The 26,302-nt window shown below is 39.2% G+C and overlaps 1 protein-coding gene across 2 annotated transcripts; it reads left to right on the top strand.

Moving 5' to 3' along the window:
• The first annotated feature begins 1,518 nt into the window (after positions 1–1,518).
• On the top strand, positions 1,519–25,893 carry LOC105038103 (cytochrome P450 734A1). Of its 2 annotated transcripts, XM_010913792.4 has the most exons (5): positions 1,519–2,092; positions 8,800–9,044; positions 22,017–22,111; positions 22,274–22,374; positions 25,273–25,893. In XM_010913792.4, exons 1-5 carry the CDS (start codon positions 1,601–1,603, stop codon positions 25,687–25,689), a joined length of 1,350 nt encoding a protein of 449 aa, XP_010912094.1. In that variant the 5' UTR covers positions 1,519–1,600; the 3' UTR covers positions 25,690–25,893. The 2 variants fall into 2 exon arrangements, with proteins under 2 accessions (XP_010912094.1, XP_010912093.1); XM_010913791.4 differs by having other exon boundaries at positions 22,017–22,374.
• Positions 25,894–26,302: the final 409 nt, after the last annotated feature.

Here is a 26,302-nt window from a genome sequence, read left to right as displayed (position 1 = left end):
CAGATGATGAACTACTTTCAAAATATTCTTCTGATGGGTTTGTTGCCGTATTGTGTAGGACTTCTTGTTGGAACTAGATAGATGCTGTGCTTTATACTTCTCCCATAGATATCTCTGAATGATTCGCTCTTAAACTTTGTTATTTTCAATATGGTAGGAGTTTCGATCTACTTTTTGCTTCTTGATGGTCCTACTGCAGAACTGGCTACACTTTCATCATTTCTTGCAGGGACTAATATATACTTGGCAACGGCGAACTTTTATAATATACAGTAGACGGCTCTTATTTCTTTCAGCAATAGTCTGTATTCCCAGCATTGCATATGCTTTATCTGTTATAATGATGCTGAGGGAAGGCGTGCAAGGTATCCAACAAAAGCTTAGCATCATTGATACAGTTCTCAGGCTCCCAGATGATGAATTCAATGGTGTTAATAATTCTGATGGGAATTATCCAATCTTACATATTGACAGTTCTACTTCTTATTGGGAAAACATAATTATTCATACTTGCCAATTGTTGCATCTTGCCTGGTCTGGAGAACTGATTTTTTGCTATCCTGATACAACAGAGGCTGGTTCGGTTGCATGTTGTGTACCTTCTTTCTCATTAGCTCTGTGGCCGTGTCATCTTATCATCCTTTATAGCATCTTGGGTGCTCGGGATGCTAGCAGTATAATTATCATCTTGTGTTTCGTAGGGTATTTTTACTGCTATATATTTTGTTTAACTTGTACATTTCTTAACTCTGCCGCTCACTTTTTTGTACATGTAACTCTCAAATTTTATATTTTATTTTTAATATTAAGCTCTGCCCTCATGCTTCTATCAAAAAATAAAAAAAAATTATGCACAATATAGTGTAATAAAATTGACATAGAACACACCATTCAATCATATTGAAGTACGTAGTCATCACTTTTTAACATGTATATGATAGCACATTTAATATCTACAATTCTATTTTTTTCATTAAAAATTTTTAATAAAAAAATATTTTTTTATTTTGAAAAAATTATGATATTCTATGACCATATTATAATATCCTACGATCAAATTATGATTTTCTGCATATAGAACGTCATAATTTTTTTTAAAAATCATAAAAAAAATATTTTTATCATTAAAAATTTTAAAAAAATTTTAAATAATAAAAATTTATGAAATTTTTAAATGATAAAAATATTTTTTCATTCCTTATAATATATTATGATCAAATTATAAACAGAAAGTCAATATTTAAACAAGAATATCATGATATATCCATAGAATGTCATAATTTTTTTTTAAAAAATATTTATATTATTTAAAATTTTAAATAAAAAATAAATTTATAAATATTAAATATATATTAAAAAATAATATTTATTGGATGTACAAAAAAAAAAAATTACTCAAACTAAAAACTTCACTAGCGTTTTCCGCCACCAAAAAGCGGACACGGACTCGAAGCCAACTTGACGCTCATACCACTCAAATATTGCCGCATCTTCTTTAAGATATGTTAGACCAAAGTGGTCTTTTGCTTTGTTTTGGTGTGTAGATTAAAAACCCGTGTTTCCACCCATCATCTGAAACCCACTTCCATCTCCTCCAAGAATGCCTCCTTTCTTCGCTCTCATCTCTCCTCTTCTCCTTTACCTCCTCTACCGCTTCGTCTATTCCCTCTTGTGGATCCCTTACCGCACCCAGCTCCACCTCCGTCGCCAGGGAGTCCGCGGCCCACCCCGCCGCCTCCTCTCCGGCAACGCAGCCGACGTCCGCGACCTCATCGCAAGGGCCCAGGCGGCGCCGCTGCCGGCGTTCCACCACCACGATGTCGCCGGCCGGGTCGTGCCCCACTACCGCGAGTGGTCGGCCCAGTTCGGCCGGACATTCCTCTACTGGTTCGGGCCGCGGCCGAGGCTGGCGATCGTGGAGCCGGAGCTGGTCCGGGTGGTGATGACGGACTCGACCGGGCGGTTCGAGAAGGTGGGGTTCAATCCACTGGCGAAGCAGCTGTTCGGGGAGGGGCTGCCGGGGCTGAAGGGGAGGACGTGGGCCCGCCACCGGAGACTCATCGCCCCGGCGTTCAACATGGAGCGAATCAAGGTTGGTGTGTTGAACCCTGTCTCCCTTCTCTTCTTCTTTCTTCTTCTTCTTTTTCTCGAATATTATGCACAAGTTAGAGCAGATGCTGGCATTGGTGTCGTATTCTGGCATTGCTGTCATAAATCTGAGCCTGATCAAGCATAGTTTAGATTATTTTTGGTTGTGGCATGAATTTGGAAAGCACCTTGACTTGCTTGCTATAGCAAGATCCAAGCTTAATTTTCTACCGAGCCAAAACACGAGCCTAATTGACCAGCTTGATAATCTCAAGTTGACCTAAAATCCTTTGGGGTTTGTATCAAGTAATCAAACCTTTCTTCAACCTTGAATCAATATATTTAGCTGACCCAAACAATAAATTATTAAAAGAAACATTCACTCATAAAGCATCAATTTGGAGAAGACAATTAAATATATTATAAAATATTGCACTTCATAAGATATAATAATTTAATTAAGCTATCAACCAGAGCTTTTATACAATAGCATATATTATATATACTACAAGACATTATATAATATTGTCCAGCGTTATTGAGTCAAGCTTGATGGAGTTAAATATAATCTTTGGCTTGTTCTGAAATTAATTTCCTGCTTGTGAATCAGGTTCAAGCTTGGTTTAGTTAAATTTGAATTGAGCTTGGTTCAAGCTTGTTTTGATGTCCACTCTTTTACAAGCAACAAGGTGTGGATCATCCATATGATGGTGATCTTCAAGGAATCTAGCACACCAACAGGGAATGGATCTTCAGATGGCTTGATCTTAATCGACTTTAGATGAGTGACTTGATTTTGCCATATATGCTCCTCACATGCATCTTCATTATTTTGTTCTTTTGCCCTTGAGATGTCCAATGGATCATCATCTAACAGATTCTCAATTAACAAATCTTTGATGCTAGTATCGTTGCATGCTGGATCCTTGACCATGGACTCTTCACATGATAAAGAATCAAGTGAAAGCTCTTCATGCATCAGTTCTTTGGCTTCTTCATCTTAAGATTCTTGATCTTTAGTTTGACCTTAAGGAGACTTTTAATGCCTAAAGCCACCACATTTGCTTGCAATATAGCCTACATTGACTATTGATAGATGCCAATCTATTGTGCATCGAGCAAAAGATATTCTTCCCATAGCTGATACGCTCGTGAAGATTACTGGTTCTGAAACTTAAGTCATTATTTGTGATTACAATAAAAGGGAAAGAAACGAGAAAATAAAAAGAAGATTAAGAATAAAGACAAGGTAGGATCCTTCAACTTGTTATTGGTGGCTACTTCTCTAAGATGGCACACTTTGTAGCATGTCGGAAAACCACGAATGCGAGCGATATCACTAACTTATGCTTAAAGGAGATTGTGCATACCCATGGTGCCCCAAAAACTATCACCTCTGACCAAGACATGAAATTCATGAGTCACTTTTGGAGATGTTTGTGGAAGAAGATGGGAATAGAGCTTCGTTTTAGCATTGCATATCATCCTTAGGATGGATGGGCAAACTGAAGCTGTGAATTAGAGTCTTGGCAACTTGCTTAAATAAGCCAAAGCAACGGGATGTACCTCCACCAAAAGCTGAGTTCACTTTCAGCATGTCTCAGAATAAAACTTTTGGTCGGACCCTCTACTAAGTGATCTTGGCAATAACCCCACTGGTGTTTTGGATCTAGCACTGGTTTTCCTCAAGTAGGAAGGAATGACAACAAGGCTGAGGATATGGTAGAGCATATGAGGTCCATCCATGAATCTGTCAAGCAGTAGATAGAAGCCAGCAATGCTAGATAAGCTGCTGCAGATCAACATAGGTGATAAATAACATTTGAAGTTTGTGGGCTGGCCTAACCAAGGAATGTTGTCTAGTTGGTGACTACAAAAAACCACATGAAAGGAAGGTTGGGTTATGCAAGGTGCTTAGAAAATCAATGACAATTAGCTGAAATTGCCAAGTAATCTCGAAACATTTGTAGTCTTTTTATGTGAAGCAACTAATTCCGTACAATGGCAATTCTTTAGATTATGAGGCTCCTAACTTGCGGGCATGTTCCTTGTAGGCTGGAGAGAATGATTCCTTGTAGGCTGGAGAGTGATGTAGTGCAAGATATGATTGGCAAATATTATGATCAAAAGGACAATGCTAAACCACGTAGGAGCAAGTGGATTCACAACTAGGGACCTCAAAAAATTTACTTTTGATTTATTTCCTTATCCCTTGAGCGAGAGGCTTTTGAGGAAATTTGATATTAATTTTTCATTGGAGGCATTATTAATTTTGCCAAAATTTTTATGTTGTTTAGCCCTATATTTTTAGGATGTCACCTTTTATTTCTAGGTCAGAAATTCTATGTCTAGTTAGGCTGTGTAGGACTTGTCTATGTAAGGCAGCCCGGGGTTGTGTTTTAAGTAGACTTGATTCATTTTGAATGATAACTTCATGGAGAATAGTTTCTTCCATGCCTCTCTCTTGTCCTTGTGCTGCTTCTCTCTCTTCAACTTGCTGTTTCATTTTGGAGCTGCGTCACTATGTTAAATAGTACCAAGGTATGCCATACTATTCCAAACCAGATATTGCAGGGCATACCATACCGGTTTGGTACTACCCCCTTGTACTGTCCGGTACATGGTATGGGGGGCATATGGGCACTCGATATGCTAAACCGGCCCCCATACTAAGCATACTGGCATAGTGATAGGGTGGCACTGGTATGGGGCCCAGTATTGAGATAGCGTATCTTAAATAGTACTATCCTTAAAATGCACCCACTCCTAAGGGCCTATTTAGGAACTTATCATGGGATCCAGCTGGATAGGCCAAGAATAGAGCGCAGTGGGGTAGGGAGGGAGGGAGCGAGAGCAAGAGAAGAGTGCAGGTTCTTGGGTGCTACATCTTGGTGGGAACAAAAAGGACCTTGGGAGGTCATTTTCTTTTAAAATCTTCTGGGAGATGGGCCTTGTAAGTAAGAACTCTGTGGGACCTTACTGCTCTAATCCTACCAGATTTTGCAGGAAATTCCCAAAACAGGCCTTGAGTGGATTTAGGCTGACATATGAGGGAATCTATATACAAGTGCAACATTGGTGCTACTATGGACATTGTTCAAACACTTCAAAGAACATCTTTGCTAAGCACAAAGTACAGTCCCAATAACCAGCTTACAGACAACACATGGCGTCACTACCTTGTGTCTCACATGTCATTCACAGGATGTGAGTATTGGTGCCATTTGACATGGGTGTGTTTTGTGTTGCTTATTGAATATTGAGTTATTTTGCCAAGTCGAGTGGACTGTGACATTTATATTGGAAAATTTCCCCTAAGCTTTCTATTTTCAAACTAGCTGCACCTATTTCAAAATTGTGACTTGTCTCCAAAATACATAACTTAAATCCATTATATAATTTATTTGTCTGGTCTGCTAACAAGGATAGCTGTTAAAACAAGCAATCTCATGAAAGTAATATTATAATGATTAAGTAACTATGTAGACTCCTATTTGGTTCTTGACTGTTGGAGTTTGAGAAGAAGAAACATTTTTTTGGTAACTCAACTAAAGTTGTGTAAGAAACTAATTGTTTTTCTTCATTTAATGACTGATGATTTTTTGTAACAAAAGATATTGATACACACACATATACACATATTGGGGTTGAGATCTTGGTCCAAGTTATTGATGTGCACAATGAGTTGGCTCAAAAATGGCCCTAAAGGCATTTCCTTCTAATGTCAAAAATTTAAGTCTTCAAGGTTGATCCATTGGTCTGACTGTATACAAATAAGTCATTATTAGGAATGTTGGTGGGCTTTTGTACCATCTTGCATAAAAAATGTACTTATTTTTGCTTTTTGTCAAGATCTACAAATGCAATTCCAGACTATAATCGCAGGACTATTATAATGATGTCTTTGGAAGCATTTCTCATGACTTCATTAAGATATGTATCTTCATTAGGCTTGTGGGCTAATCATATGCAAGTGATTAGTAACTAAAGAACTATTGTTATAGATACCTGTCATTTCTCTGCCCTAGCAGTTTTATTTGTAGGTATACAAGATCACAAATATCTCTTTCAGAACACCTATCTATATTTTTTGAAAAATTATAAAATAGCTTTTGATCTTTCTATAACATAATATGTGGCCACAATTACATCAAAAATTTATTTGAAATTTGAATGAAATTAAACTTGTTGCAGCACAACTTGGATAATAGTGCAGTTTAAAACTTAACAATCTATCATTCATCAACAACCTATTTTTTACTTCTTTCCATAAACCTTTGATGAATCCTTCATTGGCTTTTTCCATTTCTTTTTGTCTCCAAACCTCATGTATATTTAGCTTCTTGAATATCACATCCATCTGAATCCTTTGTCATCTTGCTAATTAAGGGAAAACTCTGTAATCTGAAATCCATAAAATAGAAGTGCCATGAAGTCTACCAAATGGGGGGAACTGGTTTCATATCACCTTTCTTGGTATTAGTAATGCTGCTAATAGAGGCTTTATGAGGCTAAAAATTTATGGAAGTAGCTAGGTCTACTACCATACCGGAATCAATTTAGAGTGAGGACGTTTGAGGTCTTAATGTATATCCTAAATAGGTCCAAGTTTGATGGTTTGATATACCAAGATATTATATTCAATTTTTGGTATGTAAGTTAATATCTTAAGGTCATAGTATGTGTAAAGGATGAATGTTTGATAGCCAATTCTGCAAATTTATGAGAAATAACTAAAGGGTGAGGACATTTAATGAAAAGATATGGCTAAACATTTTGAAGTCATTCAAGAAAAGAAATTGGATTTTGATGAATTTTGGAATTTAGAAAGAAATCCTCAACTCAGTGTATAAGTAAATACCTTGAACTTGAAATCTTCTAAGTTCTGACATTGAGTTATTTATTTTTTTAGAGAATATCTATGTCGTAGATCTTGAGATGACTTAAAAGTTATGTGGGAGTTACCATGGATGAGCAATGTACAACTAAAAATTGTGATACATTCATGACCCTATTCAACCATATATCATGGAAATGAAAAGGTGAGTGAGGAATGTATCACCTGAAAGGCTGCTTTACCACTTCATACACATTTTCCTCTTTTAGTGTCAATGAAAATTTATCATTTTCTTTCTCACATTAGTCTTATATGTCTTATTTCTCCTTCTTCATTTTACTTTTGGGAACACCTCCAGAAGATCTATCTTATGAGAAGATCATGTCAAGATTGATTTTTCCAACTTAGAGCTTAAGTCAACAGATTTTAGGATTTTGCATGTCTATCTCTATACCTTTATGCTCATTGCCAAGGTTGACAAACAAGTCTTCAAGTCTGTCCAATTATTACAGAATCCAATCCACTTAATGCTAGTTATTAGTTATTACATTTGCTAATGTCTGAGCTTTGTGATTTAACTGCTCACATAAAGAAGAGATTAGTGGATTCATCTTCATGTGTATGGTTTAGATGAAGACTAACATCATATTGATATGAAAATATGAATGGTGCATAATTGCTTTGTTGAATCACTGGTGTTTATATGACAACATGTCTATACTATTTTCCTTGTTATAAACTTTTGTTTCAATGAAAATCTAGGATATGAGTAATTTGATTCAAGAATAAGTTTAATGATGAGATCATGGTTTCAGAAATTGTTGAAACAGGCCGGTATGATTGGTACCATATGTTTCTGTGCAAAATCGACATCGTCACGCATGTTGGGACATTGAAAAAACTGTATCAATATGTACCAGCTGTGTCGGTCTATAGTGGACTATACCGGTGCATATTGGTGGTAATATACCATCCATCAAGGTTCGCCATCTCGATACTGGATCCTGTACTAGTACCATCCTATTAATAGATCAGTGCACATTATGGTATGTAGTGTTAATATGGTATGGTACGGGGTACTGGTGTGGTATTGGTATGCCCTTGTACCAGGTGGTATAGAGTGGTGCGGCAAACACTGCCAGCCATATTGGCAATCATTTGCATTGCTGATTTTTCAATTTTTTTGGAATATGTTATTTTCAGTATCGTACTATTGATACCAGTATTTTCCATGGGTAAAATGGTAGAGGGTTTTAGTACTGGTATTTAAAACCTTGTATGAGATCTAAGTAGTGAAGGTGGTTGGCATGGAAGAGTTCCACAATTTCACTTATCCTAAATTACTTACCTTTCCATAGGCAACAATGATGGATTCATATTGTTCAAGTTATGTGATTGTATATTGGATATTTAACTTTTGATCCTTAATGAGTTTCCTGTTTCATAAAATGCCAACACCCATTGTCATATTTGATTTATATGATTTCTTTAAAATCTTTAATTGGCATTATCAAAATTGTAGTTTATTCTAACATTAGCAAAGCTTAAATCAGTTTATGTTGAAAAAAGGCCTTTGTTTATCTTTGGCTTAATGCACTTGACTTGTATATGAAGAGTTGAGGCATCTGATGAAGAAGTTTTGAATTTTTATGCATAGTTATGTCCCTCGAATTTCTGTTTTTTTAGTGTATCTTATTACCTAATTGGACTAGGTCTGCTTTCCTTTTATCAGTAGACTATTTATGTCCATATGAACTACTGTGAACTTGATTGCAACAATCAACGGGAGCATTGAATCTATTTTTAATTCCATATGTTTTCTAAGAGTTGAGTGTTAAGGCATTTTAACTTGACAATTTAATTTTATTTTTTAGTCTTGGATACCTGCAATTGCCTCTAGCACATCAACAATGTTAGAGAAATGGGAGGTGCAAGTTGGTAGTAGCTCTGGATTTGAGATAGAAGTGAATAAGGAATTCCACACGTTTACAGCAGATGTCATATCTCAAGTTGCTTTTGGAAGTAGCTACAAGGAGGGAAAGCGAATATTCCAATTGCAAGAAGAACAAATGCTTCTCGTTTCTCTTGCATTAAGAACTGTCTACATTCCAGGGTTCAGGTGCTTTATCTTTAACTAGCTATATCTATTTTGTTTTCTTTAGAAATCATAACAGGAATTACTTTCCTCAAGTTTTCTCTGTCCAAACAAAATGTTTTGGTGTTTTATTTGGATAAGACCATGAAAGTATCAAATTGACTTGACTAAGCTTTGTCCTTGACAAATTTGAAGTTACAACTTAGGCTAGAGAGGAACCAATATTTGTACTGCCATGTTTTGATCATTGGTCACTTATATTAAATCAACATAAAATAAGTTTCCTTTATCGATTTTCCCAATGCTAGAGCAAATATATACGCCAGAAGTGTAACTAGACTGGCGATCAAGACTGTAGCATTTTCTTTTCCTTTTTTTTTCCCCTGATAAAAGGCTGTAGAAATGTTTTAAAAATAGTCATTAAGATTTTGCTCTAAATTTAAATCATCATTGATGACCGAAGGGTTTCAGCTAAGGTTTTAGAACACAGTTCCAGTCCTTAGTAAAGTTCTGGTTCTGGTTTTGAGTTATCTAGGATCATATGTAGTTAGGGTGGTTCTAGGGTTGAATGTAATTGTATTGATTATTGAAGCTTAATGCTTTAAATATGACACAGGAATGTACCACCTTTTAAGTCCAAGTACCAAACGTCACATAGTCAACTAACAAATCCAATGCATAAGAGTATTAAATTAAGGAATTTTTGTATACATACACTTGTAAAAGTGCCCAATTGTGTATTTACCCCTGCAAAGTTGCAATTTGCATATTTTTCCCCAGTTTAAGTTCTTTTTGCATGTTTACCCCAGCCAGAACTGCTAAAACCTGAAAAATCACCTTAACCATCAACATTAGCTGAAGGTGGCCAAAATTGACTATAACCAAAAACTTTAGTCAATTTCACATCAGCCTTAACTGAAATTAATCTGTTTGGTCCAAACGGACTTGTTTTAGCTGAAACTTAAACCTTTCATCCAAGTATATTTCATTCAATTTAATTTTAATAACCTATCCCACAAAAAAAAATCCTTACAAATAAAAAGCCACTTTATGTCATCGTTTCATTTTTATTTTCTGATAAAAGAAAAATCATCTAAGTAAGATGAAAAAGAACTGTACAAACACGTTAAACTTTGTTACTAGTAAATAATTTGAAAGGAAAAGAAGATCAAAGAAAGTACGAAACAAATTTACTGGTTGAACAAGGAAAAAAAAGAAGCAATTCTGGTTAGTTTGGGCTGAAACTAGGCGAAAACTAGTTGAAAGCAGCTGAAATCGTTGAAACTGCCAAAATTGACCAAAATTGATTGAAAAAACTGAAAACCAACTGAAACCAAAGATTTTTGTCAATTTTGGATTGGTCTCGGTGTTATGATCCAGGTGGTGTGCCCAAGGCCCAGGGGACCAAGGCTAAGGTTAAGGTCCATCATTCATGAGGGCTTCATGAAGACTCTAGGGCTAGTTGGGCCCTAGGTTGAAAGACTGTGGGCCTTTCGGGTTCTTGAGGTCTAGGTTATGTGGGCCTCAAGGGACCAACTCTTTATGGGCCAGGTCTGGGTCTAGGATAGGTGAGATTAGGTCGAGTCATGGGTGTACATGGGCTTGGGTTAACCTAATCTCCCATAGAGCTGGTCAAGGGAGTTTTGGGTTTGGGTCACTGACCCGGTGTTTATATATACATGTACTGTGTATAGGTTTGATTAAGCCAAGAAAATAGACAACTCTTTCTCCCAAGTCTCTCTCTCTCTTCTCCCTCTCTCTCCAGCAATCTTCCACGCACCAGGAGCAAGAAACCCTAGGGTTTCTTGCCGCCAGTCCATAAAAGGAAAGAAAGGAAGGGAGGCGCTAGCCCCTTCCCCCTTGCAGCCGCCAGCCATTTCTTCTCTCCCCTCTCTTGCAGGCGTCCAAACACCAGGTTCAGGACCTGAAATCTCTTGAGAAGAGGTTGGTACAAGTCCCTCTCAGATCTGGAGTTGATCTGAGGTCGTTTGAGGCACGGGTGAGATCTCCATCAATAGATCTACAAAAAGGCTGCAGCAGGACAGATCTGCGAGATCTGTCTCTATCTATCTTCTTCCCCATCTAGAACGTCCCGATTCGAGATCTACAAATTGGAGGACCTCGGTCCAGATCTGATCTGGTTGGGTACCAGATCTTGGATTTTTTAGAGGTGGTTTCAAAGGCGTTTTTCATCTGGAACGAAAGACTGACGAAGAAGACAGCAACCAGGCTGATTTCGTCAAGGGCCTTGGATCGTGCCCAGAAGTCTCCAGATCTATTCGTTGCTGGTTCCGCTGCACCCAAGGTCCGTGGGAGGAGCCGGGATCGTGCTCCAACAGTTGGTATCAGAGCCATGGTGGTGAGGAAGCGGTTCCAAGCGCGAGAAGTTGAAGATCCCAAGTGCTGAAAATTTTCAGCAAGGTACATGAAGGTATATTCTATACTTCTTGATTTTATATTGCTTGTTTGGCTTGGATCCAGTCATGGGCAGCAATATGAAGGTCGATTTCGAGAAGTTTGATGGCAAGAAAAATTTTTCTATATGAAAAATCCGGGTGGAGAATCTTCTGGTGCAAGCAGATCTGGATTAGGCTTTGGATGAGAAGCCTGAGGGAATGACAGATAGACAGTGGGCATCGTTGGAGAAGAAAGCATGCTCGGTGATCAGAGGATGTTTGGCGGATGCGGCGTTGTATTCGGTGCTGGAAGAAAAGACCCCGAAGGGCCTTTAGTCGAAGTTACACACCATGTACATGGGGAAGAATATGTGCAACAAGCTGATGCTGAAGAAGAGGTTGTACAGTCTTCGGATGCAGGAGGGATCTGATGTGATTGGCCTCATTCAGAGGTTTGACCAGTTGTGCACAAAGTTGGTGAATATCGGGGTGAAGCTGGATGAGGAGGACAAGTCTCTATTGCTTCTATGTTCGCTGCCCGGATCATATGATTCTTTGGTGACTACACTGCTCTACGGCAAGGAGACTCTGGAGTATGAGGACATGGTCTCGGTGCTGAGGTCGAAGGAGCAGAGGGAAAAGTTGACCAGAGATCGGGCTCCCCAGGAGGGTTTGGCAGTAGGGGAGAGGACAGGTAGAGGCAGAGGCAGAAGCAAGTCCAGGGGGCGGTCCAAGTCCAGGAAGGGAAAGAAAGAGGTGAAATGCTTCAAGTGCAACGAGTTCGGGCACTTCAAGCGAGAATATCCACTATGGAAGAGCAAGAAGGGAGAAAGAAGTAGCTCAGAATCAGTGAGTGCAGTTGCTGGGCAGCAGGTGGAGGATGATCTACTTGTGATATCAGATGGTCACAGGCATTACACAGAGGAGTGGATACTAGACTCTGCGTGCTCACATCACTACACACCACACATGTCTTGGTTTGCGACATACACCAAGACAGATGAGGGATCAGTGACTCTAGGCGACAATCATCCTTGCAAGGTGGCTGGGATAGGGACAGTCAGGGTGAGGATTTTTTTGATGGGATTGTGAGAACATTGACAAATGTAAAGCACATCCCAGAGCTGGAGAAGAATCTGGTGTCACTAGGCTACTTGGAGCGCAGTGGATACAGCTTCAGCAGTAGGACTAGAAGCGGAGTACTGAACATCTCCAATGGAGCTATGGTGGTGATGAGAGGCAGGAGGTTGGACAATAACCTCTATCGCATGGAGGGATCTGTGGTGATCGGAGAGTCTGATGCAGCAGCTGCAGCACAGGACCAGCAGGGGGCTTACAGTATGTGGCACTATCGCCTAGGCCACATGGGTGACAGAGGGCTGAGGGAGTTGAGCAGGAGAGGACTCATCTCTGATCTGGAGGATGGTGCTACAGGGGAGATCCGTGAGTCTTGCCAGATGGGAAAGCAGAGAAGAGTTCAGTTCACCATCAGTACAGCCCGGAGTGCAGCCCCTCTGGAGTTAGTACACACGGATGTGTGGGGACCAGCCCCAGTTTTAGCTAGGAATGGGGCCAGATACTTCATGACCCTGATTGATGATTTCTCAAGGAAACTTTGGATTTACTTCATGAGAGAGAAGTCTGAGGTCTTCACCAAGTTCAAGATCTGGAGAGCTGAGGTGGAGGAGCAGGGGAGGAGCGTGAAGTGTCTGAGGTCAGACAATGGCGGGGAGTACACCAGCAGAGAGTTCTAGAACTACTGTGAGGAGTGTGGGATCAGGAGACACTTCTCAGTTAGGGGGACTCCATAGCAGAATGGACCCCCGAGAGGATGAACAGAACACTTTTGGAAAAGACACGATGCATGAGGCTGCAGGCAGAGCTTCCAAAGGAGTTCTGGGTTGACACAGTTGACGCAGTCGGTTACTTGGTCAATCGGTCACCTCACATCAGGTTGGATGGCAGGCTTCCAGAGGAGGTGTGGTCTGGGAGGACAGTTGGGCTGGGCCATCTACGGGTATTTGGGTGCACGGCCTATGTGCACATTGGAGCTGGTGAGCGGAGCAAGCTAGACGCCAGATCACGCAAGACGGTGTTTCTAGGCTATCCGCGAGGAGTCAAAGGATACAGGCTGTGGGATCCCTTGGAAAAGAAGGTCATCATTAGTCGGGATGTGACTTTTAATGAGGAGTCAGTCCTACGAAGGCGAGCAGGCATGGAGGAGCAGCAGGAGCAGGAGGAGGTCCAGCAGGGCGCTACTGGACAGCTTACCTCTTTTATTTTGCCTCTTGCAGGTACTACAGGAGAACATGACATTCAGGTGGAGAACCTACCTAAGGTGTCTCCACAGGTGGAGAGGACTCGGACGGATGATCGAGGCGGAGAGGTCCAGCAGGAGCGAGCTGGATCGAGGACTGATATCGGTGTTGCCCTACATAAGCCCAAGAGGACCATCAGGCAACCGGACCGATATGGCTTTGAGGAGACGCTGTCATATGCCCTGGTGACAGCGAATGGAGACCCATACACGTATCAGGAGGCTATTGAGAGCCAGGACAGCGGTGGGTCCAAGCGATGTCCGAGGAGATGCAGTCTCTCCACCAGAACCAGACGTGGCGATTGGTGCAGTTGCCACCGGGGAAGAGGCCCATTGGCTACAAATGGGTCTACAGTCGCAAGGACAGAGTGGAGTTGGTTGAGGCCTTGGGACACCAAGGTGGAGATTGTTATGATCCAGGTGGTGTGCCCAAGACCCAGGGGACCAAGGCTAAGGCCAAGGTTCATCATTCATGAGGGCTTCATGGAGGCTCTAGGGCTAGTTGAGCCCTAGGTTGAAAGGCTGTGGGCCTTTCGGGTTCTTGAGGTCTAGGTTATGTGGGCCTCAAGGGACCAACTCTTTATGGGCCAGGTCTGGGCCCAGGATAGGTGAGATTAGGTCGAGTCATGGGTGTACATGGGCTTGGGTTAACCTAATCTCCCATAGAGTTGGTCAAGGGAGTTTTGGGTTTGGGTCACTTGACTCGGTGTTTATATATATATGTACTGTGTATAGGTTTGATTAAGCCAAGAAAATAGACAACTCTTTCTCCCAAGTCTCTCTCTCTTCTCCCTCTCTCTCCAGCAATCTTCCACGCACCAGAAGCAAGAAACCCTAGGGTTTCTTGCCGCCAGTCCATAAAAGGAAAGAAAGGAAGGGAGGCGCTAGCCCCTTCCCCCTTGCAGCCGCCAGCCATTTCTTCTCTCTCCTCTCTTGCAGGCGTCCAAACACCAGGTTCAGGACCTGGAATCTCTTGAGAAGAGGTTGGTACAAGTCCCTCTCAGATCTGGAGTTGATCTGAGGTCGTTTGAGGTGCGGGTGAGATCTCCATCAACAGATCTACAAAAAGGCTGCAGCAGGACAGATCTGCGAGGTCTGTCTCCATCTATCTTCTTCCCCATCTAGAACGCCCTGATTCGAGATCTACGAATTGGAGGACCTCGGTCCAGGTCTGATCTGGTTGGGTACCAGATCTTGGATTTTTTAGAGGTGGTTTCAAAGGCGTTCTTCATCTGGAACGAAAGGCTAACGAAGAAGACAGCAACCAGGCTGATTTCGTCAAGGGCCTTGGATCGTGTCCAGAAGTCTCCAGGTCTATTCGTTGCTGGTTCTGCTGCACCCAAGGTCCGTGGGAGGAGCCGGGATCGTGCTCCAACACTCGGCTGAAACAAATCAGTATTGGCTGAGATATAAGAGCTTCATTTCAACAACGTTAAGTGATCCTCAATTTGTGAAGGGAAATCTATTACTTCCTGTTGTTTATATTAAGTGAAGTTAATGTATGATGCATGGCTTTGTGTACGAAAAAAGTTGACTAATGATGAAAACTAGCAAATAAATACAGAAATAAACTAATAAAGAAATAACGAAACGAGTCACATTATCGCATAAAAAGAACTTACATGTGCCAATCAACAAATACATGTTTAAAAGGGAAATAAACACATTGAAGATGAACAAATGAAAGTAACTATGAATTTTGTTATAGTTATTTCAAGCAAGAACTGCTAATATCTTTCGACTTATTATGTCCCTACTTGATGCACAAGGACTATTCAAATGCTAACATTGGAACTACTGTTGGCACCATATTATTTTTGCCAACAGCATAGGCAAACAGACATGAAATATTGTGGTGCCTCTGTTAGTTCATTTAAAGTAAATGAAACAAATATGTACTTTTTGACATAATAAAAGTAGTTCTTTAATTGGAAAATGATACGAGTAGTTTTAGATATTGAAATAGAAAACAGTAATTGGAGTAAACTTAATAGCAAGGTTTGTTGTACCGGTGCCGGACGGCGTGCCGGTGCTGGACCGGTATGGTACGGTATCGGTACCATACCGACACATGGTACGTCCGAGCGTACCGGTCCGATATCGGTAGACAATTTTTTTCAATTTTTAATTTTTTTTTGATTTTTGAATTTAATAATTGATAAATACAACCTCAATATGGTATTATATTGCATATTATTGACATATTTGGGTTCAATTTGGAGTTAGGTTGCGGTACAAAGACTCTTGATCCAAAATTTCAAACATATATTTATTTACATTATATTTCAACTATGTCATCTTAAAACTAAAGAAAAAATATATAAAATACGCATTAAAATGTATCTAAATATTTAAGTACAAAGCACAATAACTGATATACGAACCTTAAGATGTACTCTGCATTTAATTTCTTGTCAAGTGTCTGTGACGCTCGTAGATATCTGGATCATCAACATAGTCTGAAGGGACATCAGTCCAACCCTCTAGCCAAGCTGCACCGTACTCTCAAATATTCATCATCCCATAAGGCATCCTCTCTGGATTGTAAGACATCTCAAACCTCTCGCTAAAATTCTGACTCTGAGAAGTATCTTCGAGATGATGGTACGGTTGTGGAGGAGCCCATCCAAATATGTCAGTAGCAAAATCTGATCCTAGAACTGCTCCAGACTGCATAAGGTAGTAACCACTAGAAGATGCCTCGGATGCACCATATGCATATGGATCATAAGGTGGCTGTGGATAATAGGATCCATAATGCGAGGATGATCCAGATACATCCATGGATCCTACTCCACGTGCAAGATCGTCCGCAGCTGCATCATGTGCTGGACGACCTCTAGGAGCCCGTCGTCTATATGAAATCGGCTCCCCACTATCTCTACCGACTCGTCCACCATGATCCCTATCCTGTGTGACATGTGTAAACTGAGACTCACCGGTGAATCGAATATCACCCTGTGGCTGTCTCATAAACGGTGGTTTTCTGTCCTCCAGTTCCTCCCTGATCATCAGATCCATGGCTACTACTACCAGTATCATCATCACTCTCCCTGATGTCCATATCTGAACCAGATCGCTCCTGTACTCTCGAGAGTGGTGCACGTGCAACTATTTTTTTCTTTCCCCCCTTGTGCCCCTCTGTGACTGAGTTTCCTGTGATTGGGAGGATGGATGCCTTCTTACTGGCTGTCGGGAGGAACGTCTATACATCTCTCGCTCGAATCTCTGAGAAGATGTATCGGATAGCGAGTCATGTGATGAATGAGTCTCTTGTATCCCCTCAGACTGTGGCTGATGAGCTGGAATCCTATGTGGAATATTTTTTTCTGCCCATTGCCCTGGATCCACCCTGATCTCCCTTGCCACCACACTGGCTGGTCGTGGAGGGGATCCTAGCTCATCAAGCTCTGGCTCCTGCTGCTGACCTGCAAGCCATCCGATGATCGGATCGTCATCCTCGTCGGCATAATCATCCAGCGTCGGATCAGTGTACTTCAACTGAACTTCCTCCTGAATACATTTTAGCCTCAACCTCAGATTGTAGTGAACATATAAAAGATCGTCGAGGCATTTTTATGTCAGACGATTTCTCTGTTTGCTGTGGATAAGGACGAAAGTGGATCAATTACGCTCACAGCCACTAGCAGAGACCGTCTGAGAAAGAATACGGACAGTCATATATCTCAAATTTTTTGTTGACGTTCCAAAATGAATCCATCATTCAGCTACAAAAGCAAAATTATATATCAAATTTGATGATATTATTAAGCAAAATTACATATCAATCTATATTGCTCATTATTGATATGTAATTTATCTGGATTCATCTGCTTTTTGCTTACGACAGCTGATGGGACTCCAAAACTGTCTGATCCCTCTCTAAACTGTTTCGTCTGAAATAAAATATATTTATTATTTATAAATATATCAGATCGAATTCAGTTGAATAATTATATCTGTTTTAAACTAGCATACCTCTTGCAGACACAACGACGCGATTTCTGGATCGGGCACCATCTTATATATGACATTGCGAAGAGCAGCAAGAAGCTCGCTATCCATATCTATCCCCGGAATAGTATACTGAAATCTCGGATTCAAGTAATAAGCTGCAGATAAATTTCAAGACTGATTAAGCACAATTTTATTTTCATGCTTCGAAAAAATATTTTAAAATATTCTTGAATCCAAACTTACCAGCTAGATGCAAATTTCTGCCCATCTGATAGTCCCAACGATGCTCAATAATGTTAATGAATTCTTGAGCATGCTTGGGATCATTCTCACTGATCTGTTTCTTTGCCCTCTCCATCATGTAATATAGGAAGTCCATCTGGGGGTATCTCTCGCTGTCCACGGTGCGAAGCACCTCATATAAAGGCTTGATAGTCTTCACTATCTTCTCAGTCCGCTGCCAAAATGACTGACTCATCACCAAGTTCTCCACATGACTTCCATCAGTGCCGGCCCTCGCATATCTGCTCTCCTGCCATTCGGCACTGACAAACATCTGACGTAGGGCTGTTTTCTTCTGAAGAAGACTATCAAGTGCTATGTAGTTGGTAGCAAACCATGTGATATCCGGTCGTAAGATCTCCCCCCCAGTATACGTCCGCATCAATGAAAGAACCTATGTGTGGTTGTAGATGAATCTAGTAATGGTCTGGGCAATCTCCACTACCTGCTGCACCCTGCGAATCTTTCCGATATCCATCAATATAAGATCAATGCAATGTGCAGCACATGGGGTCCAGTATATCTGCGGTCGCTGCTCCATCAGCAACTCTCCGGCAGCTTTATATTGTGGTCCGTTATCTGTGATGACCTGCACGACATGCTGCTCCCCACTGAATCAATCACCTCCATCAGACCAAGGATATATGTGGTATCGTGCATCTTATCTGAAGCATCGATTGATTTGTAAAAAAATATTTTTCCATCACAGTATGTCAAAAAATTAATGATGCTCCGCCTAGTAGGACCTGTCCAACCATCACACATCACTGTCAAACCGTATGTAGGTCATTTATTTTTGTAAGAAGCAATCTATCTCTGCAGATCCTTTTTATTGCTGTCAAGAAGCTGACCATAGATGTCCTTAGGTCCTGGAGAATCTACACCCTGATCGGCAGCCTCTATGGCTGAAATAGCAGATCGGTAGTAAGGATTGGCTGCTGCATTTGCTGGAATATGGCTGAAATGAAACCATGATCCAATAGCTCGCCACATATCCTTCTTCTTATTTTTTTTCAGCATACTGTCAATTCTCTGCTGTTTTGAATTCTTGCTAGGCAAAGCATGTGGATCCAAATCCTGAATGCTGGCTCCTGCTGGAATATCTCTGGAGGACCTTTTACTGCCAAAAGCTCCCAACAAAGAAGACATGCTGTATCTGCTCCCTCTACTACCAGGCTCTCTGACTGAGGTAGTCCCGAACTCGAATTCTCCCTTACCAGTCGCTGATCCAGATCCTGATTCGTAGCATGATGGTCCGAATCGGTCTTTGTACCGGACCATCTCCTCCTGCTGGTACTGATCCGCCAAGCTCGTATGAATGGCAGCCTCAATCTGTGCCTCATCATCTGGAGCAGAAGCCTCCTTTGACTCTCTAGAGTGATAAGAAGGTGGCTCTGCAGCTCGACGGTCTACTTCGGTCTTTTTCTGCTTTGCCCTTTCCTTCGCTGCTTTCGAATCAGCAAAGTGCTTTTTCATCAATTGTCGGATCTCTTGCGGACATTTCCGACATATCGACACATCAGGATAACCACCAGCTAGATACTGCTTCAATCTAGTCATTCCTCCCTTGAACTCTGTGTTGCACCATTTGCATCTCCAATGATGCCGAGCCGAGAGCATTTCGCCATGATCCCAACCGATGTCACGCTCTTGATCTTTCTTCTTACTCATTTCTGTAAATATAACAAAATACTAATTATTTCGAATTACTTGTAATATAACACTAATTACATATATTTTTTATTTGATAATATTTTTTACTATTTAAATATTTACAAAAAAAATTTCAAAAAAATATCAAGTTAGATTCAAATATTTCAATTATTTTGAATCATTCTAAACATTATTCTCAATTTCAAAACTAACACTGATTTTTTATTTTTTTAATAATTTTTATATAAATAAATATATACTATAAAATAACTGATTAATTAAAGTGAACGAACATCATGCTCTAAATTTTTTTTTTTATAAATATATGCAAGTATAACAAAACACGATAGTTTAACGATAATTAAAATAATTATATATAATTTTAAAATAATTTTAATAATTATTTTAAAACTTATAAATTCAAAATAAATATGTTATATTCTTCAAATAATATTTTTAAATTAACTAAAATATAACACTATTTTTATATATTTTTTATTTTATAATTAAATTTTTAAATTTAAATAATTAAAAAAATAATTTTTAATTTCAAATATTTAAAAAAATTAGAAATTAGATTTAAGTAGTTTGAATCATTCTAAACATGATTTCCAAACTCTGATTTTTTTCCTAAAATTTAATTTTTTTTAATTTTTAAATAAATAAATATTTAAAAATATTTAAAAAATATATAATTAACTAAAATTAATAATTTTGGTGTCATCGTGTAGATCTTCCAAAGATCTATCACATATAATTAAATCATCCCAAAATCACAAGATTTTGGCATGATTTTCTCTTATTTTCATTCTTTCTCATTTTTATCCTATTTTTAACAACAAAAATTAAAAAAAATATTTACTAAGAAAATAACACATTATCTGACCTCCGGCCAAAGATCAGCCTCTCTTCGAACCACTCCTGCAATTTGATGGAGTTTTTTTTTCCTAATTTTTCGAAGGTCTCAACGGTTTCGTTGAGACCTTCGAACCCTCGGGAGTTCTCTGAGGCATCTCAGAGAACTCCAAACCAGGGTTCTTTTATGCATGTGGTCTCCGACCCCACCCCACCCCCCATCCCCCCTCCTCACTTGAGGCACATGGGACTGTCGGTACGGTTCGGTTCACGCCGAACCGGACCGAAACGAACCATACCGTCCGGTTTTGGACGGTATGGAAGCGAACCGGACCGAACCGCTCGGTTCGGTACCGGTTCGTGTTTCTCGAAAAAAAGATCCGAACCGGACCGTTTGAGCATCGGTCCGGCTCGATACACCCCGTATCGGGTGGTTCGTCCCGGTACGGCGAACCCTGCTTAATAGGCTTTGTTATTGCATTTTCATGTTCTAGTTAGGTTGCTATTTGGTGGGTTGATTTGTTAGAAATGTTGATACTAAAGTCCATGCATGATCTTGGTAGCTTGCAAGAATATATCCTAGAAACCTTGAGCGAGAGGAAACTAATGATGAGAATGAGATCTATGGTACTGAAATTAGCACCCATGTCGGTGGGCCGGCAGTATGGTACAGTACACCCTGTTTGGTGCCGTCTCGGTATGAACTGATAGGGAAATCGGCAACGGAAAGGAAGGAAAAGAAAGAGGGAAAGGGAGAGGGAGAAAGGGAGGGAGAGAGTGGGAGGGCACAGTGAAGAGAGAGGTGGAGGGAGGGGGAAGCGGGAGAGTGAAAGAGAGTAAGAGAGGGAGGGGGAGGGAGACGGAAGAAAAGAGAGAGAGAGGGCATCGCTCATCAGAATAGGGCTAAGGGAGGGGGGAGTGCTCTCTCTCCTCCATATGTCAGAATAGGGGTGGAGCCCCTATTTTGAAAGGAAATAGAGGGGGCTCCGATCCTTGGCTTTACCTAAAAAAAATCAAAAAAAATATTAAAAAAAGGGGATTGAAGCCCCCTGTTTCCTTTTGAAGTAGGGGCCCCACCTCAGCTTGCTTCGACGCACAGAGAAGAGAGGGCTTTCAAAGCCCTCTCTTCCCCCTCCCTTGGTCCTATTCTAGTGAGCGATGTGCTCTCCTTCTCTCTCCCTCCTTCCCTCTCCCTCTCCCACTCTCCCTTTATCTCTCAAGTGCTGGGATTATTTACTATGTGAGGTGGATTTTGTTTTGAAATTTCCATGTGTTTATTAACATTGTTCTTTATGATTATGGTTGTTTATAACCACTTTCAATACTGCTAGAATAATATTTATAAAATTTTTGAAAAAAATATTTTTATCATTAATTTCTATTAAATTTTGATGGGATTATGTTAATGAAAGCCATGAATGATGGCACTATTTAAAAGAAAATTTACAGAGAAGGAGCATTGTCTAACTATATCGGAAGCAACTCTTCTAACTTTCTAATTCGAGTGAAAGATGACATATTTTCCTTTTAGCACAGGTTCATTCCTACAAAAAAGAACAGAAAAAGATGGAGCTTAAATAAGGAAATTCGGAAGTCACTACACCAACTGATTCAGGCCAATTGGAATGAGTGTGAGAATTCTAAAAACTTACTTGGTCTGATGATTTCAGCTCAAAAGAATAAAGGAGAAGAGAAAATGGAAATTGAAGAAATCATAGATGAGTGCAAGTCATTTTACTTTGCTGGGAAGGAAACAACTGCTAACCTTTTGACATGGGCTATACTTCTTCTAGCATTGCATCAAGATTGGCAAAAAAAGGTGCGAGACGAGGTCACTTATGTTTGTGGCAGCCATAAATATCCAAATGGGGACGTTCTGGCGGATCTAAAAATTGTAAGTTCTGTCACTTTCCATAGAAATAGAATAATAATTATATTGTCTAAATTTATAAGTCATATTATATGATAACAATAATGGGTCCTACCATCAATTTTGACCCCAGTGAAAGATGCTGGCATTATTCTCAACTCAATCTTGCTTCTTTTTCCTAAATTAGAACTTTTCTTTGCATTGTAAGGGCCGAATTTTATATTAAGGTCTTGACATGGTTTAAAGTATATATGAGTGCTAAAAATTTCAAATGGCTAAAGACATGATTTTAGTAGAAGAATTAGCAGAGCAAGCAAATGTAGATGAAGATGAACTCAACTTGAGGTTAACGGAGGTTTGAGTTGAATTTCTTATAAGAATAAATTTCTATGTCATGAATGGTAGTTGCTATGATACTTAATTAATCTTAAGTGTCTATATTAAGCCAAGTTATCCAAAAAGATTGAACATATTCTAAATTTCTAAACCTTGTCATTGACATTACTTCTCGTCTATGCTTCACATTGTTTGTGAAAAACATCTAATTAATCTCTACATATCCTCTATCCATGCTTCTCCTAATCATTCTACAAATTATTTAGAACCTTTCTTTCCATGATGATTTATACATCCTCTTCATAATCGTGATGTCTTCTATCAATACTTTAATCTAGTGTATTATTATAGTGACATTAATCAAGTATGCTTCGACTTCTAAAATGCTAATGTCAAATAGCATTAATACTTGCGAGAATGTTTTATAATACAGCAATTATGCTAGCTTTAAATCATCGACCAATAAAGAGGTCATATGAACATGAGATGAGCATGATGGAGAAGATTTTAAGATGAATGTCTGAGAAATTAACAAGGAAATCAAAAGAAATGAAAATAAGGTGCAACCTTAATATAAAACAAAGCGAAAGAGCTCTAAGATAACTTATGGATGTACGATACAGGCAAGAGATACCCACAGCAAGGAAAAAAATATTGAACATTGGTTGACGTCAAGAAGGTGCATAAAAGTTTAAAGAAACACTTTGAACTGGAAGTAATGATAGGGTATTTGATAAAGCTCATTGTCTCTTCCGACGTTGTCTTTAAAAGAGTCAATAAAAAAATGCAATCTTCTGGCTAGCATCAAACAACGCAGCGAGGCTTATTTTGTTATATGTGAGTGAAAGTTAAAATATGAGTTTGAGATGGGTGAATAAAAGTTAAATTTAAGTGTTTGACAGGGATTTGACTCTACTAAAAATTTGATTAGATGGGTGAATAAAAGTTGGATTTTACGTGTTTGACATGGATTTGACTCTACTTTTGATTCAAAGAATTGCACTGATTATGCATCTTCTCATGTGCCCATAAATCTTTTTTAAAAAACATATGTATTTTCTTTCTTCAATGCGATCTCCTTTTAATGTATTTTGGTTTTATGAGATAAAAATCTGATAGATGACTTATATGAACGGTATCCTAGTTGAGGTTATAGAAAGGGTTATAGGGTTTTCGGGAAAATAGCACCCTTGGCAAGTAAAGATCACTTGGAATAGAACTAAAGTTACGAACAAGATTAATGTTGATGGGGTTAGTTGTCAACATGGATGAAACCCATGATTATAGAAGGTTTATGAGAGATAAAACAAAATTAAGATTCAATTGTTGGATAGATCCTAGGTCTTGTAAACCAGTTGCTCACCGTGGGGGCAATAAAATATTGAAACTTAAGGTGATAATTTAATCCAGTACTGGACACAGAAACAAATCACTAACAACTCATACTATCACAGTGTAAGAGGATATTGAAGATAAATAAATAATCATTCACTTTGCATTTGATAAATTGAGCAAATACAACAAACTTCTTAACCGAAAGGCCCAAAATCTACAATCTCTCTCTCTCTCTCTCTCTCAATGTATATGCTGAAATATCCTAATAAAGTAGGGGAATGTATATTTCTATGAAGATGCACAGCTCTACTATAGGAATTCCTTTAGGCTATCTACTGTCCCTAGTACAAATTTTATGTTTGGCAAACTTTCAAAAAACAAATAGCTGATGCAAGCATGTCCCATTAGATTTGCCATCAGTGTTTATGAATAAAATTACTGTTTTAAAACCCTTGCAAGGCAGTTGGGCTGACATGTCTGTTATTGGTTGGATCAGGTCAAGACCCAGTTTTCTGAAAACTTGTTAATAACTGTTGAACTGAATGGTTCAACTGTTCAATTATACAAACCTTTCACTTCAACGAATCAGAGCAAGTCAATCATTTGAAAACTGAATAGAAACTAATTCCCTGTCTCTCACTTCTCAAAGTCCCAAAAAGGCTGTGGAGCTCAAAAAATGTCCCCTCTCCATCTCTGTGTCCTACTCGACAACAATCAATTATAACAAAGCAAGGTGGTTTATTGAAATAATCTCCTAACATGCCTTAAATAAATGAATCCTTCATTTTCATAACTATAACTATTGAAAAATGTTGTGGTTAAATCATTTTACAAATTTTAAATATTTAATTAGTTATTCAAATCTAATCTAAAAAAATAAAGAACCATTACTTGTGCACCTTCAAGATTTAACCTTTTATAAAATATCTTAATTTCCATAATAAGGAAAATGTTTCTTGGTGGCCCATTAGTTCATAAAAAATGTCCCTTAAAGCCCATGTAATGCTCGCTTGGCAACTCGGTAGCAATCCCCTCATGTCATGTGGCTGTAGGAACTTTTTCTGTGCACTAAATGGGTGCTCCTAGCATTACTCTGATATCAATCTTTATGGGAAAAAATTCTGTTAATGGATCAACCTGAAGCAAGTTCCCTAGCTCATGGGAACATCTGTAAATGTTTTTATTATTAAATTATTAAGCTACAATCTTTCTTCAATTGGAAAGATACTAACAATCTAATTATTTCAACAGGTGAACATGGTACTCAAGGAAACTCTCCGGCTGTATCCCCCGGGAATTGCGCTTGTTAGGCTAACCACCAAAGACACCAAGCTTGGCACTCTTGACATACCAGCTGGTACACAACTCTATATGCCTACAATCGCCATTCATCATGATGCTGAAGTCTGGGGTGCTGATGCCAGCGAGTTCAACCCGCTAAGGTTTGCAGAGGGTAAAGGGCATCATCTTGGGTCATTCACTCCATTTGGGCTTGGTGCTACCATTTGTGTTGGCCAAAATCTGGCTCTTGTTGAGGCTAAAGTAGCTCTTGCGATGATCCTCCAACGATTTGAGTTTGTTGTTTCCCCTTCTTATGTTCATGCTCCCATGCTGCTGCTCACTCTCCAGCCTCAATATGGTGCTCAAGTTTTATTCAGGAAGATTTGAGTGATCATGTGATCTTGGATATCACTTAATTGTCTTGGTCTGTAAGTGGTCTCAGTGAAAGGATAGCTACCTGTTTTGTTGAATGGGTTCGGCAGGGCCCTCAGGTTTGTGACCATGTTGTTGTTCATATCATATGAATTACTCTTGGGACAAGAAAAAAAAAAAAAGGAATAAAGGCATCTTAACCTGCCTCATTGTACAAAATGTCTCCATTTTTCTTCAAAAATTCACTCAATAACTTAATAGATACATGTTTTCTTTTTTATTTTTTGAGATCAATAGGCACAATGTGCCTAAAGGATTTTTACTAAAGAAAGTTTAAGATATAAGGGTGACCAACAAAAGAAATGTAACCATATAACTTTGATGTAACAAGATAATCTTTTAGTTGGTCACAATATCTGCATTGTATTTTTGGTGCAGAATTTGCTTTTTTTTTTTTTTTTTTAATGTAGTTTCGCAATTGTCGGCTCTTAAATTTTTTGCCCTTTGTTTAAATTTGCAATGGGCATGATATCTTTTATTCAAATATTTTCGCATATAAAGACTGAAAACATGCCCGACTTCTCTTTGATTGCTGACATTACCTTCGTCAGAATAATGAATTGACGCA

The sequence above is a fragment of the Elaeis guineensis genome, chromosome 1 (genome assembly GCF_000442705.2).
Source record: "Elaeis guineensis isolate ETL-2024a chromosome 1, EG11, whole genome shotgun sequence".
Lineage (NCBI taxonomy): Eukaryota > Viridiplantae > Streptophyta > Magnoliopsida > Arecales > Arecaceae > Elaeis > Elaeis guineensis.
The sequence above is the reverse complement of the archived record's forward strand: the minus strand, read 5'-3'. Positions and strand labels throughout refer to the sequence as shown.

What these genes read in the sequence shown, in the direction of transcription:
- LOC105038103 (XM_010913791.4), top strand. Translation starts at nt 1,601, where the DNA reads ATGCCTCCTTTCTTCGCTCTCATCTCTCCTCTTCTCCTTTACCTCCTC. An exon ending in TCAACATGGAGCGAATCAAG is followed by an intron (nt 2,093 to 8,799) that starts GTTGGTGTGTTG and finishes TTTATTTTTTAG; the next exon opens with TCTTGGATACCTGCAATTGC. An exon ending in TTCTGGCGGATCTAAAAATT is followed by an intron (nt 22,375 to 25,272) that starts GTAAGTTCTGTC and finishes TTATTTCAACAG; the next exon opens with GTGAACATGGTACTCAAGGA.